Below are 16,569 nucleotides of genomic sequence, written 5' to 3' on the forward strand. Positions count from 1 at the left end.
TTTGGGAGATTTGTTGTTTGTAGCAATTTTACTGCAGGTAAGTCGTTATACACTTATGTATTAATGGACTTTTTTTTAATTATATTTGCTTATTGTATGGACTTTATGGTACTTGAGGTTTAAAGGGACTGAGTAAAACAATAATTCTCATCGTGGGAACATGACACTTGATCTGTATCAAAACAGTCATTAGAGAAAGAGACACAGCTTGGGCACGTCAATCCATTGGGTTGGTTATCAAGGACTCGTTCCCTGAGGAGGAAGAACAACTTACAGAGTTAGTCTGAGTTACTTCCCTTACCTTTAGTATAAAGACTGTGTATTTCTATATATTACTAGAGTGTGGCAAATTTGGGGCGTTTAGATGAAAAATTTGTGAATTTCCAGCTGTTTTTTGGACATATTTGCGCTGGCGTCCAAAAAATGGACAACGGCGCATTTTCGTGACGGTTTCGAGAATGTATTCACCGGCGGCGAATTGTGAGAATTCACCACACGTTCGCGCCTGCCGAATAAATTCACCCATCACTAGCAGCAGTAAGTTGCAGAGTAATTGGTAATTGGATTTCAGTGTCTCATTAAAAACCACACAGCTTGATGGAAAAACAGCCTTTTATTTTTTACATGTCTCATAATGTAATACCAGCACCCTCTGCCTGTAGACTCGAGGGAAACTCATAAGCAACAAAAAGAAACAACTAGATCAGAAAGTGCTAGATCAGATTAGCCCTTTCTTGTAATAACTCACCCTGGTCGTCTAGTGGGGGGACGCTAAGGACACCTGCCGACCCCTCGGCGGGGACGCCCGCCGTGCCGAAGACCTTCTATGGCGCCGGTTCTCTAGGGCGTGCGCCTCTTCTTTAATTATAGGCGCGAAATTTAAATGTTCTTAAAGGTACATTTTTCATCTCCATGCTGCCCTTTATAGGAGTTTATTCCTGGTGCTTCTGAGCTTTTTGCTATACCTGTTTTGAACCTGTTTGATTCCTGTTGTGACCCCTGCCTGACTTTTGACTATTCTGACATCTGGATCCTGACCCTTACCTGAATACCGACTACCTCTTCTGATTAACCCTCTGATTGACTTCCTGGTTTGACCCTTGCCTGCCTGACTACGTTTATTCTCTGCCTGCCCCGACCCGGCCTGATCTGACTACTCTATTGCCTAACGTCTTGTACCGCGACCTTCTGCCCAAAGACTCTCGCTAACAGTCGTGCCCCTCTGCCGATCCAGAACCTCTAGCCTTGCACCTCTCATTTAAGTCCTGGTGGCATCCAAGTAGCTGAGGGCTCCTCCCGAGGCCAAAGGAGGTCACACTACAGGTGAAGCACGAGCCGAGACCAGGGTGCTTGGCATTTGTTCTGGTGTTGGGTGCCGACCATGACATTTCTCTTCTCAATGTAAACGTGCTATAGGGCAACTAGGAAATTACCAACCTGAAAGGCCGGCTACTCTTCTAGAAGCCAAAGACACATTTCAGGCAGGCAAGTTGCATACATGGGACCCAAGCATTTTGGAAATAGGAAGACGGACAAAATGATTTGCAGGGGGGTGGAATTTTTAGACCACAACCATTTTTGTGGGCACACTCCCTAAATACCATGTTCAATTTATAAAATTTGGCAGGTTATGAAAGTTTGAACACGTTTCTGTGGTTTTTATGTGTTATTACAGTTTTGTGAATGAATGTGAATTGCCCTTTAAGCTGCAAGTCACAGTTTACCCAAGAGACCTGCTTATCTTAAATAGTAACATTTTTTTTCTTTGCTTATCTGAAATTGTTACAAAAGTGTCTAAGTGCATCTGCTACATATTCTGGGCTCTCTGCCAAAAGTCAATTACGTTTTAGAAACTTTTTTCTTGCTGTTCAGTGCAGGACATCAAACAGGAAGTTGGGACATTTCAGTAACAATCCGGGATTGTGGGTTGAGCTGTCAAAATCGGGACTGGCCCGCTCACAGGGAGGTACAGAAATGCACTCAAACAGAACCATATTTAAATAACAGACACGTCTTATTTTTTATGCAAGGTGGTTTATTGATGACAGGAAAATAACTGCTAGACATAAATATAGACACATGTGGAGACTGGAGGCGACAGTATTGCTTCCATTAACTTGACTGACTGTAGTGGTTCCCATAGTCGTCGATATAAAGACGCTCATATTGGCCTTGGTGCAGTGAGCTGTACTGTTTATTTTCAGATTTGAGTTCAGAGAGAAATTGGCGAATTGGCAGAGACTTTCTGTGCTGCAACCACTCAATGGAACTGACCCGTATCCTGTATAGAACAAGACAATGTCAATGTTATTTAAATGACAATGAAATAATAATAATTCCTGATCCCTGGGTGTTCCAAAATGTTATGCACCCCTCAATGTATAGCTTTAAAGAAACAGCAACATAAAAAAATGTGTTTGTACTTAACGAAAAAAAAACACCAAGACACTTTTAACTTTAAATTCCCAAAGTCGTTATTAAGAAATAACTTACTGATTCTCCGCTTGCGCTCCCCTTCAGAAACGGCTACAGGGCGACGATCCATCGTGCGGCACTCGATTTCTCCTCTCTGGCTATCCCCTATACAAGGCAGAGAGGAGAAATCGAGTGCCACACGATGGATTGTCGCCCTATTGCCTTTTCTGAAGAGGAGCGCAAGCAGAGAATCAGTAAGTTATTCCGTAATAAAGACTTTGCGAACTTAAAGTTAAAAGTGTCTTGGTGTTTTTTTTTTCATTATGTAGAAACAAATTTTTTTTTATACTGGCCTTTTCAGAAGGGGTTGGATGGTGTTTAGCAAGTGAGGGAATACAGGGATATGGGAGATAGCTCATAGTACAAGTTGATCCAGGGACTGGTCCCATTGCATTTTGGAGTCAGGAAGGAATTTTTCCCCCCTCTGAGGCAAATTGGAGAGGCTTCAGACGGGGGTTTTCGTCTTTCTCTGGATCAACTAGCAGTTAGGCAGGTTATGTATTTTTTCCTAGACTGGTGCTCATTTTCAGAAAAAAAATACTCTAGATTGTGGGATCTTTCTAATGAAGTGCTGTACCGCCATCTTACTTCTAATTCCCAGGGTTCCCTTTCGCAGTCCGGGGCTTGCACATGTGCAGTATGCAATAACTGGAAAATTAACACAAAATGTAGGATGACCTGCCACTAGAGGGTGCAGTAGCATGTCAGGATTTTCTGGGACCAATTATACCAAGAAATAGGAGACAACCCCTACATATAGATACATATACATATACATATATATATATATATATATTTTTTTTTTTTCTTTTCTTTAATAATACCTGGGATTTGAAGGGACTGAGAAAAACAATAATTCTCATCACCGGAACAGGACACCTCATCTGTATCAACACAGTCATAAGGGAAAGGGACACAGCTTGGACATTTCCATCCATTGTGTTGGATTTCAGGGGTCTTTTTCCCTGAGGAGGAAGAACAACAACTCACAGATTAGATTTACTTTCCATTAATATAAAATATATAAAATGACTAGGGGGCAGAAAGGTGCAGAATACAAATAGTGGGCACAAATTTTAATGTTCACAGTTTATCTGCATCAGTTGATCATTTGCTGCTGTTTTGCATTTATTTAAACAAGGCTCCGACACCCCTTATAATGTGCCAAATAAATTATAACAGCCTATTGTGTTTCGTGCCTACATGGGGCACTTAAAGAGTTGTTCACCTTCTAACACTTTTTTCAGTTCAGCTGGTTTCAGATTGTTCCCCAGAAATAAATACTTTTTCCAATTAATTTCTATTTGTAACAGTTTTTCTAATATTGAATGTGTAAAGTTTCATTTTTAGCCTTCTAAAGGAGCTTTGGAAAGGTGGGGGTCGCCGACCCTGTAAACTAAGGGCTTTATTTATCAAAATCTGAATATTTCTATGTATTTAAATTGAAAAAGTCTGACCATCTAGAATCCACAATTGAACCTTATTGATTATTTAAAAAGCACGATTTAATTGGATCGGGGGAACAAACTCAAAAATCCGAATCTTATGATTTTTTTGAGGTTTTTCCTTAATCGCTCGATTTTTTCGGGCTTCTTCCCAAAAAGGACTAATTTTTGGGATTTTTGCCTGAAAGGTCAGAAATAGTCAGATTTTTGGCATAATTCCAGCACAGACCACAGAAACCTCCAGATAGGATAGGGACCTCTTCCATTGACTTATATAAAACCTCAGCAGGTCTGAAATGACGGATTTTTCATCCTCAAGGTATAAAAAAATCAAAAAATAAAATTCCCACTAAAAATTTGGATTTTATAGTTAAAAAAAACCTCAAATTTTTCAAGTTTTTGGCATTTGGATTTTAATAAATAACCCCCGAAATCTTGCAAAATTTTAACAGTTTAGAGTCTGCACCTGAATTACTGCCAGACTCAAACACCAGAGACAGGGACATTCAACTTGGAAAAACTGTAAAAAAAATTTAAAATGGAGAGAAATTAAAAAAAAGTCTTTATTTCTGGGGGAACAATCTGAAAACAACTGAACTGAAAAAAAAAGTGTTTAGTAGGTGAACATCCCCATTAAGCATAAACTAATGACAAACCCACATCACCCAGTATTTAAAGGGGAACTAAAGTCTAAAATAGAATAATTCTAGAAATGCTGTATTTTGTATACTTAATATAAACATGAATTTACTACACCAGAAGCCTAATTAAGCAAATGATTTATGCTTTAAAAGTTGGCCACAAGGGGCTGTCATCTTGTAACTTTGTTAACAATCTTTGCAAGACCAAGACTGTGCACATGCTCAGTGTGGTCTGGGCTTCTGTTGGGAGGCTAAGCTTAGAGATCATCATAAATTATCAGCACAAGTCAAATAATATCTGCCATAGAAGCCGATACAGCAAAACCGATTAATAATCAGAATATACAGACTGAACTGGGTCTGCGGATACAAATCTCTACACGGTCGACGGCTGCTCTACAGGGAAACAAACAAAGCTGCTCGAGTTCTGGAAAGTAAGGTGGTGGACTCCCCCCTGCCATTTGAAAGTATGATTGTTTCCTACAGAGCCATTAGGGACCGCCTGAAGTTTCCTATCTGCAGCTGTCAGAGCAAGTAAAACTAGGGGGAATTTCACTGCATACAGTCAGGTTTCTAATAAAAATGCTAGACATTTTTTATTTCAAGTATATTGCAGATAGATTTTCTTTTTCATTAAAGAAAGTAAAAAAGTGATTTTATCTTTCCAGTTTCCAAGCTCGTAAGGACGACCAATCACAAACAAGCGAAACAGAAACAAAAACCTATAAGAAAAAGTGGAAAAAGTAAAACAAAAAAGAAATAAAAAAATGGATGTGTATAGGATACCGTTTGCCAATCACTAATTCATGTAGAATTACTCTTCTGTGCACGTTTGCAGTTTTTAAGAATTTATTTTTCATGTAATAATATTTGAATTATTTACCCTTATTAAAACAGTTACCCTGGGGAGCGGAGCACTTACATGTGGGTGTAGAGGGAGAGCAGTTGTCGGTGGTACAGCAGTTACTGATCTCTTTTCCTTTATATTCCCCAGCAGAAAACGTCCCAGTTTTGTTGCACTGACTTTCTTGAAAGCAGGATCTTATGACACTGTATAGTACAGCTATAAACAACATATGAACAGGACAGTCACATTATATAACTATAAACAACAAATGAACAGGACAGTCACATTATACAGCTATAAACAACATATGAACAGGACAGTCACATTATATAGTGAATAAAGTACCCCCTCTTGTAAAATATAAGGATATTATAAGTCACCGAGGAGTTTCATGACCATATAAAAGTACGAGGCCGAAGGCCGAGTGTTTTTATACAGGTCATGGAACTCCGAGGGAAATTCTAATATCCTCATATTTTGCAACTGGGGGTACTTTATTTATTATAATACACAAATTTCAGTGAGTCATGTGACAGAAATGACATCAGAACTCACCGTTTATAACTGATGACATCAGAACTCACCGTTTATAAGGATATAATTTACAAGATATTCATGGCTTTTGTGTATTATACAACTATAAACAGGACAGTCACATTATACAACTATAAACAACATATGAACAGGACAGTCACATTATACAACTATAAACAACATATGAACAGGACAGTCACATTAACTGGCATATCAACATCACAGAGGGCTCCAGTCATCGGCAATGGGTTTGTACGTTTTCCCCGTGTCTGGGTGGGAATTGGTTCCTGATAAAACTGACCCGTGTGTGTGAATGTCATAGAGACCTTAGATTGTAAGCTCCACTGGAGCTGGAACAGAAGGATCATAATCACCTTTCCTCTTCTGTCCAACACCCGGACATCTTAGAAATAAATGTCTCAGTGGTGTTATGTTATCACTGCAAGGGACTCGCATGAACTCGCAAGTCAGCCACAATGGCCGACATACATGTAGGTACATATTTACTTTGATTTGCTTAAAGGGGTTGTTTACCTTTAAATTAACTGTTAGTATGATGTAAAGAACGACATTCCGAGACAAATTGCAATTGGTTTTCATTTTTTATTATTTGTGGTTTTTGAGTGATTTAGCTTTTTTTCAGCAGCTCTACTGTTTGCAATTTCAGCCATCTGGTTGCTAGGGTCCAAATTACCCTAGCAACCATGTCTTGATTTGAATAAATGACTGGAACATCAATAGGCGAGGCCTGAATCGTAAAAGATGAGTAATAAAAAGTAACAATAACAATTCATTTCTAGCCATAATGATCATTTGATCATTAGAATTAGCCATTCTATAACATACTAAACCTTAACTTAATGAAACACCCCTTTAATGGCAAAGTTGAGTTAAGTGTGCTTTCTTTGATGATCAAAATACTTCAGAGAAGTCAAGGGAAAACTGAAATTCATGATATTTGGAGGTTCTCTGAGCAACTTACACATGTGACTGGAGGTGTACCAGACAAATGTGGCCATAATGAATATCTGGTGTTATACAGGTATTCCCCTGTACTAAGCACAATTCAGCAGGAACAGTCCCTAAGTTTGCTCATAGTCTGTACAGAGAGATCCCATAAAACTATGGCAGCATAGGTATTCCCTGTACTAAGCACAATTCAGCAGGAACAGTCCCTAAGTTTGCTCATAGTCTGTACAGAGAGATCCCATAAAACTATGGCAGCATAGGTATTCCCTGTACTAAGCACAATTCAGCAGGAACAGTCCCCTAAGTTTGCTCATAGTCTGTACAGAGAGATCCCATAAAACTATGGCAGCATAGGTATTCCCTGTACTAAGCTCAATTCAGCAGGAACAGCCCCCTAAGTTTGCTCATAGTCTGTACAGAGAGATCCCATAAAACTATGGCAGCATAGGTATTCCCTGTACTAAGCACAATTCAGCAGGAACAGTCCCTAAGTTTGCTCATAGTCTGTACAGACAGATCCCATAAAACTATGGCAGCATAGGTATTCCCTGTACTAAGCACAATTCAGCAGGAACAGTCCCTAAGTTTGCTCATAGTCTGTACAGACAGATCCCATAAAACTATGGCAGCATAGGTATTCCCTGTACTAAGCACAATTCAGCAGGAACAGTCCCCTAAGTTTGCTCATAGTCTGTACAGAGAGATCCCATAAAACTATGGCAGCATAGGTATTCCCTGTACTAAGCACAATTCAGCAGGAACAGTCCCTAAGTTTGCTCATAGTCTGTACAGAGAGATCCCATAAAACTATGGCAGCATAGGTATTCCCTGTACTAAGCTCAATTCAGCAGGAACAGTCCCCTAAGTTTGCTCATAGTCTGTACAGAGACATCCCATAAAACTATGTCAGCATAGGTATTCCTCTGTACTAGGGATGCACCGAATCCACTTTTTTGGATTCGGCCGAACCCCTGAATCCTTCGTGAAAGATTCGGCCGAATACCGAACCCTAATTTGCATATGCAAATTATGGGTGGTAAGGGGAAAACATATGCATATGCAAATTAGGGTTCGGATTCGGTTCGGCTGGGCAGAAGGATTCGGCCGAATCTGAATCCTGCTGAAAAAGGCCGAATCCCGAACCGAATCCTGGATTCGGTGCATCCCTACTCTGTACTAAGCACAATTCAGCAGGAACAGCCCCTAAGTTTGCTCATAGTCTGTTTAGAGAGATCCCATAAAACTATGACAGCATAGGTATTCCCCTGTACTAAGCACAATTCAGCAGGAACAGTCCCTAAGTTTGCTCATCGTCTGTACAGAGAGATCCCATAAAACTATGGCAGCACAGGTATTCCCCTGTACTAAGCACAATTCAGCTTGAACAGTCCCCTAAGTTTGCTCATAGCCTGTACAGAGAGATCCCATAAAACTATAGCAGCATAGTTATTCCCCTGTACTAAGCACAATTCAGCAGGAACAGTCCCTAAGTTTGCTCATAGTCCGTACAGAGAGATCCAATAAAACTATGGCAGCATAGGTATTCCCTGTACTAAGCAGAATTCAGCAGGAACAGCCCCTAAGTTTGCTCATAGTCTGTACAGAGAGGTCCAATAAAACTATGGCAGCATAGGAATTCCCCTGTACTAAGCACAATTCAGCAGGAACAGTCCCTAAATTTTCTCATAGTCTGTACAGAGAGATCCCATAAAACTATGGCAGCATAGGTATTCCCCTGTACTAAGCACAATTCAGCAGGAACAGTCCCTAAGTTTGCTCATAGTCTGTACAGAGAGATCCCATAAAACTATGACAGCATAGGTATCCCCTGTACTTAGCACAATTCAGCAGGAACAGTCCCTAAGTTTGCTCATAGTCTGTACAGAGAGGTCCAATAAAACTATGGCAGCATAGGTATTCCCCTGTACTAAGCACAATTCAAATGAGTGGACTTTGGAATTGTGGCATGTATGTAGCAGGGGTACCATTGCACACTCTTAATCTTACACTCATCCTCTGTGCTGTACTTAATGTTCTCATTTTTATTATTTTTTTCATTTTGAGATCCAAACGTTGAGCTAGGGATGCACCAAATTCTAGATTTGGTTAGTGATTCGGCTGAATCCAAGAGCCTGTTGAAAAAAAAAAAAACGTTCCCCGGGTTTCAGGGGTTGCCCGAACCCCCGAAAGCAGGGTTCAGTGTATTCCTAGACTGATCCTTTTGCACAACAATAATACTGAAATATTAACAACCCCAGCACACTTATAATTGTTGTCCATGTACCTGAGCCTCTTATGAATAAAGAACCACAGACTGTTCCTGGGGGGCACAAGGTACTGTTCCCTGTACACGGAGTTTTATCCAACCCAACACAAGATACACACGAGAGGGACAGACCTGCAAAAGAAATACCTCTGTTGTTAGGAAATCATGAAAATGAAGCAGTAGCAACATCATATATTTTTCAATTGCCTATTATTTATTTTCACTGAAAAGGAGTTAAAGGGCATGTAAAGGTAACATTTTTTTTAATGAAAAATAAACCTATCTCCAATATACTTTAATTAAAAAATATGTACCGTTTTTATAAGAAACCTGACTGTATGCAGTGAAATTCTCCCTTCATTTACTGCTGTGGATAGGAATTGTCAGACAGTCCCTAACTGCTCTGCAGGGAAACAATCATACTTATGAACAGCAGGGGGAGCCCCCACCTTACTTCCCAGCCATGCAGAACTCAAGCAGCTTTGTTTGTTTCCCTGTAGAGCAGTAGGCGACTGTGTAGAGATTTGTATTGGATTTTATTTTTGCCTTTACATCCCCTTTACTGTTTCCAACTCCAGCTGCAGGGACGAAGATCATGGAGCCAGATTTAAACAGATAAACTGGGATTTTATTTGGAGGATTATTTTGCTGCAGCCACTGGTTCTGCAGAGTTGGAGAAAGTTTGTATTAAACAATACAAAAACTATAAAATCCACATTAGATTACATGACAACACAGGACCCAGTGCAGTCTGTATATTCTGATTATTAATCAGTCTTTGCTGTATCGGCTTCTGGCAGATATTATTTGACTTGTGCTGTTTTGATCATTTATGACGATCCCTCAGCAGCCCAGACCACACTGAGCATGTGCACAGTCTTGGTCTTGCAAAGATGTTTAACAAAGTTACAAGATGGTGACCCCCCTGTGGCCAACTTTGAAAGCATAAATCATTTGTTTGATTAGGCTTGTGATGTGCAGAATACTCTAACTACATGTCTACATTTATCTACATATTTACATGTACACATATTACTTTCCTTTAGAGAGTACAGTTTGAAGGTATGGGACCTGTTATACAGAATGTTCAGGACTTGGGGATTTCTGGATAATGAATCTTTCCGTAATTTGGATCTTCATACCTTGTCTACTAGAAAATCATATAAACATGAAATAAACCCAATAGGCTGGTTTTGCCTCCAATAAGGATTAATTATATCTTAGTTGGGATCAAGTACAAGTTACTGTTTTATTAATACACAGAAATAGGAAATCATTTTTCGAAATTTGGATAAAATGGAGTCTATAGGAGACAGACTTTCCGTATTTCAGAGCTTTTTGGATAACGTTTTTCTGCATAAAGGATCCTTTACCTGTATAGCTGACACTGTCAACAATACATTACTTCTCTGTATCGTTGCATGTATATATAAGGGTGGGTGGGTGCTGCCATATTGTGGCTAATAGATTTTTTTAAAAAGTCTGATTGTGATTGGCTGCTTCCAAACTTATACAAGCAGCCATATGTTGGTCTTGTGTGTTGATAAAGGGGTGGTTCACATTCAAGTTAACTTTTAGTATGTTGTAGAATTGCCTATTCTAAGCAACTTTTCAATTGGTCTTTTTTTATAGTTTTTGTATTAATTGCCTCACACTCTCCAGCTTTCAAATGAGGGTCACTGACCCCATTTAAGCAACAAATGCTCTGTAAGGCTACAAATGTATTGTTATTGCTACTTTTTATTACTCCTCTTTCTATTCAGGCCTCTACTGTTCATATTCTAGTCTCCTGTTAAAATCACTGCATGGTTGCTAGGGGAATTTGGACCCTAGCAACCAGATGGCTGAAATTGTAAACTGAAGAGCTGCTGAATAAAAAGCTAAATAACTCAAAACCCACAAATAATAAAAAAAAAATGAAAACCAATTGCAAATTGCCTCAGAATGTCACTCTCTACATCATATTAAAAGTTAATTTAAAGGTGCACAACCCCTTTAAGAAATGACTCTTTTTCCCAGAGTATAAGGCACCAGCAGTGTTGTAGCTGTTATGTTGTTAAAAAATGCTGGGAGATATAGTTCCACTACTAATGGAGCCCCTGCCTATCTCCTGTATAACCACACTACTTACACCTAAATAGAATAGGAATCCCAAATCCCAGCAATGTTATTACAGAAGAGCAATGTCCCCTTACCTGTCTGTACAAGAGCTGAGAGAACAAACAGGAGCCCCACAGCCGATCTCATTGTGAGCAGGTTCCCCAGTATTTACATGTGACCTGACATAATGGCACCTCAGCCTCCCAAATTAAATAAAAACGATGGCCTGGGAGGGGCGGGAGGTGTCTGACTCATGGAAAGAAACTTTAAATATAAATTGTATCTGGGTTGGACCATTATTTGGATGATGATATCCGCACACTTGCTAAAAATGAAATCTCAGGGATAATGAGAAATTAACAAATAAGTATCACTTGGGGGGTTTAATGTTTGTAAGCTTTTCATGTTTTGCTGGGACCTGTTTCTCTATTACAGGTATTGGATCTCTTATGTGAAAATGCCTGGTATTATGTGTTTTCTATGTAGGTCTCTACAAAAATATATTGCATAAAAGAGCTCTTATGTAAAACGCTGCTTCATGTAAATAAACCATTTTCATAATAATAATATTTTTATGTGCCATTGGCTAATCATAAGTAGAAAACTGATTTTTTTTTTTTTAAAAAAAGGGCCGCCCCCTGGAATCGTAGGATTCACGGTGCACACAAACTATACATGTTAGGTCACATGAGCTTTTTTCTCCAGTTGTAATTTGCATCACTTTATATTATTTAAAGGGGTTGTTCAACTTTGAGATAACCTATAGTATCATATAGAGAGTGATATTCTGAGACAATTTGCAGTTGGTTTTCATTTTTTATTATTGAAGGTTTTTGAGTTACCGTATATACTCGAGTATAAGCCGAGTTTTACAGCATCCAAAATGTGCTGAAAAAGTCTACCTCGGCTTATACTCGGGTCAGCGGGCAGTAGCTGAGATTGCAGTCACTTTTAATCATTCCTATACCAACAGTTCACTTGGGGAGAGACTGCAATATCCCACAATGCCCTCTGTTGGTTATATGAAAGAATAACAGTGACTGCAATATCACACAGCACCCTCTGTTGGTTATATGAAAGAATAACAGTGCGCCCTCTGTTGGTTATATCAAAGAATAACAGTGACTGCAATATCACACAGCGCCATCTGTTGGTTGTATCAAAGAATAACAGTGACTGCAATATCACACAGCGCCATCTGTTGGTTGTATCAAAGAATAACAGTGACTGCAATATCACACAGCGCCATCTGTTGGTTGAATAAAGGATTAACAGTGATGGCAATATCACACAGCGCCATCTGTTGGTTATACGAAAGATCAGTGATGGTTTTATGACACACAGCACTCTCTGCACAATTCTCTGTCACCATCAACTTTGCAAAGAAGTCCGGTCGATCGCTGGGGGAGTCTCTTTGGCGGAAGGTGCGCTGCTGGGAGACAGGGCTGTAGTTGTGTCTAGGCTTATACTAGAGTCAATAAGTTTTCCCAGTTTTCGTAGGTAAAATTAGGTACCTCGGTTTATACTCGGGTCGGCTTATACTCGAGTATATACGGTTTTTAGCTTTTTATTCAGCAGCTCTCCAGTTTGCATCTTAAGCAATCTGGTAACTAGGGTCCAAATTCCTGTAGCAACCATGTATTGATTTGAATAAGAGACTGGAATATGAATAAGAGAGGCCTGAATAGAAAGATGAGCAATAAACAATATCAAGTATTTGAAGCCTTACAGAGCATTTGTTTATTAGATGGGAGTCAGCGATGCCCATAAGAAGAAGAATCAGGAGAAAAAGGCAAATATCTATAACAAATAAATAATGAAAACCTATTGGAAAGTTGTTTAGAATTGTCCATTCTATAACATAATAAAATGTACCTTAAAGGCGAACCACCCCTTTAAAGCCAAAAAGCCATCAGCCCTTTAACAGTTATGATCTAGACCTTCCCTAGTTTACTGCCTGCCCTGACCCATGCCTGTTTCTGACCATTCTCTCGTATCACGATTTTGTACTGAGTTACTGGTGTGTTTGCCCCCGACCTGTGACCTCGACTACATTACTGACTCCTGATTTTGTATTGCTCTGTCCCTGCTCAGTATTCACTCAGTCTGTGTCTTGACCACACTCCTTGTTTCCCGTTCCTCTCGTTTGATTCCCTTATCTGTCCATAAAGGCTATTATAGGCTGAAGTAGAGTCCTGCGCGGGTCCTTTCTTTGGAACCCGTACTATACCTGCAATCCGCAATCCGCATTCTTACCCGATTGGACTCGCTACAGGACCCACAAGTACCTTATCTGCAACCTGGACCCGCGACCCGCTGACCATCAAGAATGAGGAAGTGCTGTCATTGTAAACCGGAAGTGACAACATCGGAAGTAGGTGTGATCAGAAAAAAAGGAGTAAAACAGGAAGTGCTGTCATTGTAAACCGGAAATGACATCATTGGAAGTAGACATGATCAGAAAAAAGGAGTAAAAATCGCTATTGAGAAGACCCGCGACCCATAAACCCACAGAACCGCCGACCTGTGTCTATACACACACAGAACTTCTACCCGCAATCAGGTTTTTGCGGGTAATCCTCGACCCGCTGCAGGACCCTAGGCTGAAGCATGAGCCAAGGCTGGGATCTTGGGGGTTGTTTTGACACATTAAGTTACACCTGCTTTGCCTTCCATTCCCAGTCAGGAGCTGCTGCAGCCAGTGTCGGACTGTCCCACAGGGATACCAGGAAAACTCCCAGAGGGCCCAGGTGTCAGTGGCCCCTTATGCTGCTAAACATTTGGCCTATTTCATGGCCATTCCCTATTTCTATGAGAACAAAGAAGCTGAATAGATGGAATAATAGATTATATTATGTAAAGAAAAGAGAATAGGAGAATAGAGGATGAGTGAAGAGAGGAAGAATAATAGTACTAAGAGTGGGCCCCTGGTCTAAGGTTTTTTGGTGGGACTATTGATGAAGGAGAACCCTCAAACAATCGTGTCAAAACAATCACCCATTTGGGTCAATCATGCTGGAATTTTTGGGGAAAATGGTGCATTGTTGGAGGAAAACATGGTGATGCTCAAAATTGCACTTTGCTCAGTGGGTAAAAGAATGCGCCCTATTGTGTAGCTTTTCTAGGTAAATTCTTTGTTTAGCTTTAGATTATAATTTCGTATAATCAATTTCATGTGCTGCAATCACATTATTCTTCAACCAAACTGTTCTTAGAGAGGCAGATCTGGAATTAAGGAAAATTATATACAATGTACATTATATTAATTAGCACAGGCAGCTGTATAGTTGTATCTGTTTCCATATTACTCCCTGCACTCACTTCCTTCTCCGGGGAAATTTTATTGGCCTCACCCAAATACCTGGGCAGTTGCCAAGTTAATTATATAATCTGTACCACAAATCATTCAGCTGCAGCAACATACTGTAATTAAAGATAGTTTCAGAATGAGATCAAATAAAGGAATACGTTCTCACCTTATAACATGCTTATGTTGGGTGTACATGCAGAGACGCGTATGCAAATCCACAGAGTATGAACAACTGAAACCCGGTCCTTCTGCTAAATATTTAAAGGGATCCTGTCATCGGAAAACATGTTTTTTTCAAAACACATCAGTTAATAGTGCTACTCCAGCAGAATTCTGCACTGAAATCCATTTCTCAAAAGAGCAAACAGATTTTTTTATATTCAATTTTGAAATCTGACATGGGGCTAGACATTTTGTCAATTTCCCAGCTGCCCCAAGTCATGTGACTTGTGCCTGCACTTTAGGAGAGAAATACTTTCTGGCAGGCTGCTGTTTTTCCTTCTCAATGTAACTGAATGTGTCTCAGTGGGACATGGGTTTTTACTATTGAGTGTTGTTCTTAGATCTACCAGGCAGCTGTTATCTTGTGTTAGGGAGCTGCTATCTGGTTACCTTCCCATTGTTCTTTTGTTTGGCTGCTGGGGGTAAAAAGGGAGGGGGGTGATATCACTCCAACTTGCAGTACAGCAGTAAAGAGTGATTGAAGTTTATCTGAGCACAAGTCACATGACTTGGATCAGCTGGGAAATTGACAATATGTCTAGCCCCATGTGAGATTTCAAAATTGAATATAAAAAAATCTGTTTGCTCTTTTGAGAATTGGATTTCAGTGCAGAATTCTGCTGGAGCAGCACTATTAACTAATTCATTTTGAAAAAAAATTGTATCCCATGACAGTATCCCTTTAAGGTGAGTGGTTTAATAGCAGCTGAAATTATCTCCGTTTTTTGTTAAAACAAAGTCGACCAAGCTCCCATCCACGAATTGAACTCATTTATCAATAATTGTTCTCGAAAAAATTGACGCTCTGAAAACTCGATTTATCAAATTGTCACTGTGAAAACTTATTCAGACGAAAACTAGCGTGGGATTACGATGTCAAGAAACATTTGCCATTTGCCGGAGACATCTGCCATTGACGTCTTCATGACCTTGTAGTATTTTCGGCTTGAGAACATCTTTGGAATATAATACATCACTAAAAATTTGAGGTTTTTTTCCTTGAAAAATTCAAGTTGTCGCCTTTAAAAAGTCGACCAGATAAATTCCAGGTTTAATAAATGTGCCCCTTAGTTTCACTGCCAGGTCTCCAGTAAATCCATCATTGTCTACAAAGTTCTCATTGCTGGGAATGGGATTGCATTGATGATATGATGGTACCAGCCCAAGGCAACCACGGCCCTTTAGCAGTAAAGATCTGTGTCTCCAAAGATGCCCCAGTAGCTCCCCATCTTCTTTTCTGCTGACTCACTGCACATGCTCTGTGCTGCTGTCACTTACTGAGCTTAGGGAGCCACTCACAATATACAGTACACATAGAATAGAAATGTCACAATATAAGGCTGATTAGTAATTAATACAGATAATTACTACATGGCAGCACAGAAACCAGTGCAATTAGCATCAGAATTTAATAATCAGCAAAACTTTACAAGATGGTGACCCCCTGTGACAAGTTTGAAGTCCTGGATCATTGCTGCTATTGACAAACTCAAACTTTAGCCTCGTGCAATAAGTTCACTATATAAAATATGGCATTTTTAGCCACATTTATTTTTAGGGTTTAATTCTCCTTTAAAATGAAGATTCAGCAGGAATGGCCCTCTAAGAATTCTCATACCATAACACTGGTATTCCCCTGTACTAAGCCCAGTATAGAACAAGACACACCTCTCCCTATAATAAAAAACTTGGATGGCCACATCTATAATTATATTATCTATTTCAGTATTTCTGCTCTTCCCTCAGCATTTAACTGAAGG

The 16,569-nt window shown here is 39.7% G+C and overlaps 1 protein-coding gene across 1 annotated transcript; it reads right to left on the bottom strand.

Moving 5' to 3' along the window:
• Positions 1-2,021: 2,021 nt before the first annotated feature.
• LOC121395670 (phospholipase A2 inhibitor subunit gamma B-like) lies at positions 2,022-11,469 on the bottom strand. Its single transcript, XM_041569768.1, has 5 exons — positions 11,373-11,469; positions 9,196-9,309; positions 5,484-5,624; positions 3,300-3,440; positions 2,022-2,281 (listed from the first exon to the last, which is right to left on the bottom strand). Exons 1-5 carry the CDS (start codon positions 11,422-11,424, stop codon positions 2,022-2,024), a joined length of 708 nt encoding a protein of 235 aa, XP_041425702.1. The 5' UTR covers positions 11,425-11,469.
• Between the last annotated feature and the right edge of the window lie 5,100 nt (positions 11,470-16,569).

Source organism: Xenopus laevis, chromosome 7L (genome assembly GCF_017654675.1).
Source record: "Xenopus laevis strain J_2021 chromosome 7L, Xenopus_laevis_v10.1, whole genome shotgun sequence".
NCBI classification, from domain to species: Eukaryota; Metazoa; Chordata; class Amphibia; order Anura; family Pipidae; genus Xenopus; species Xenopus laevis.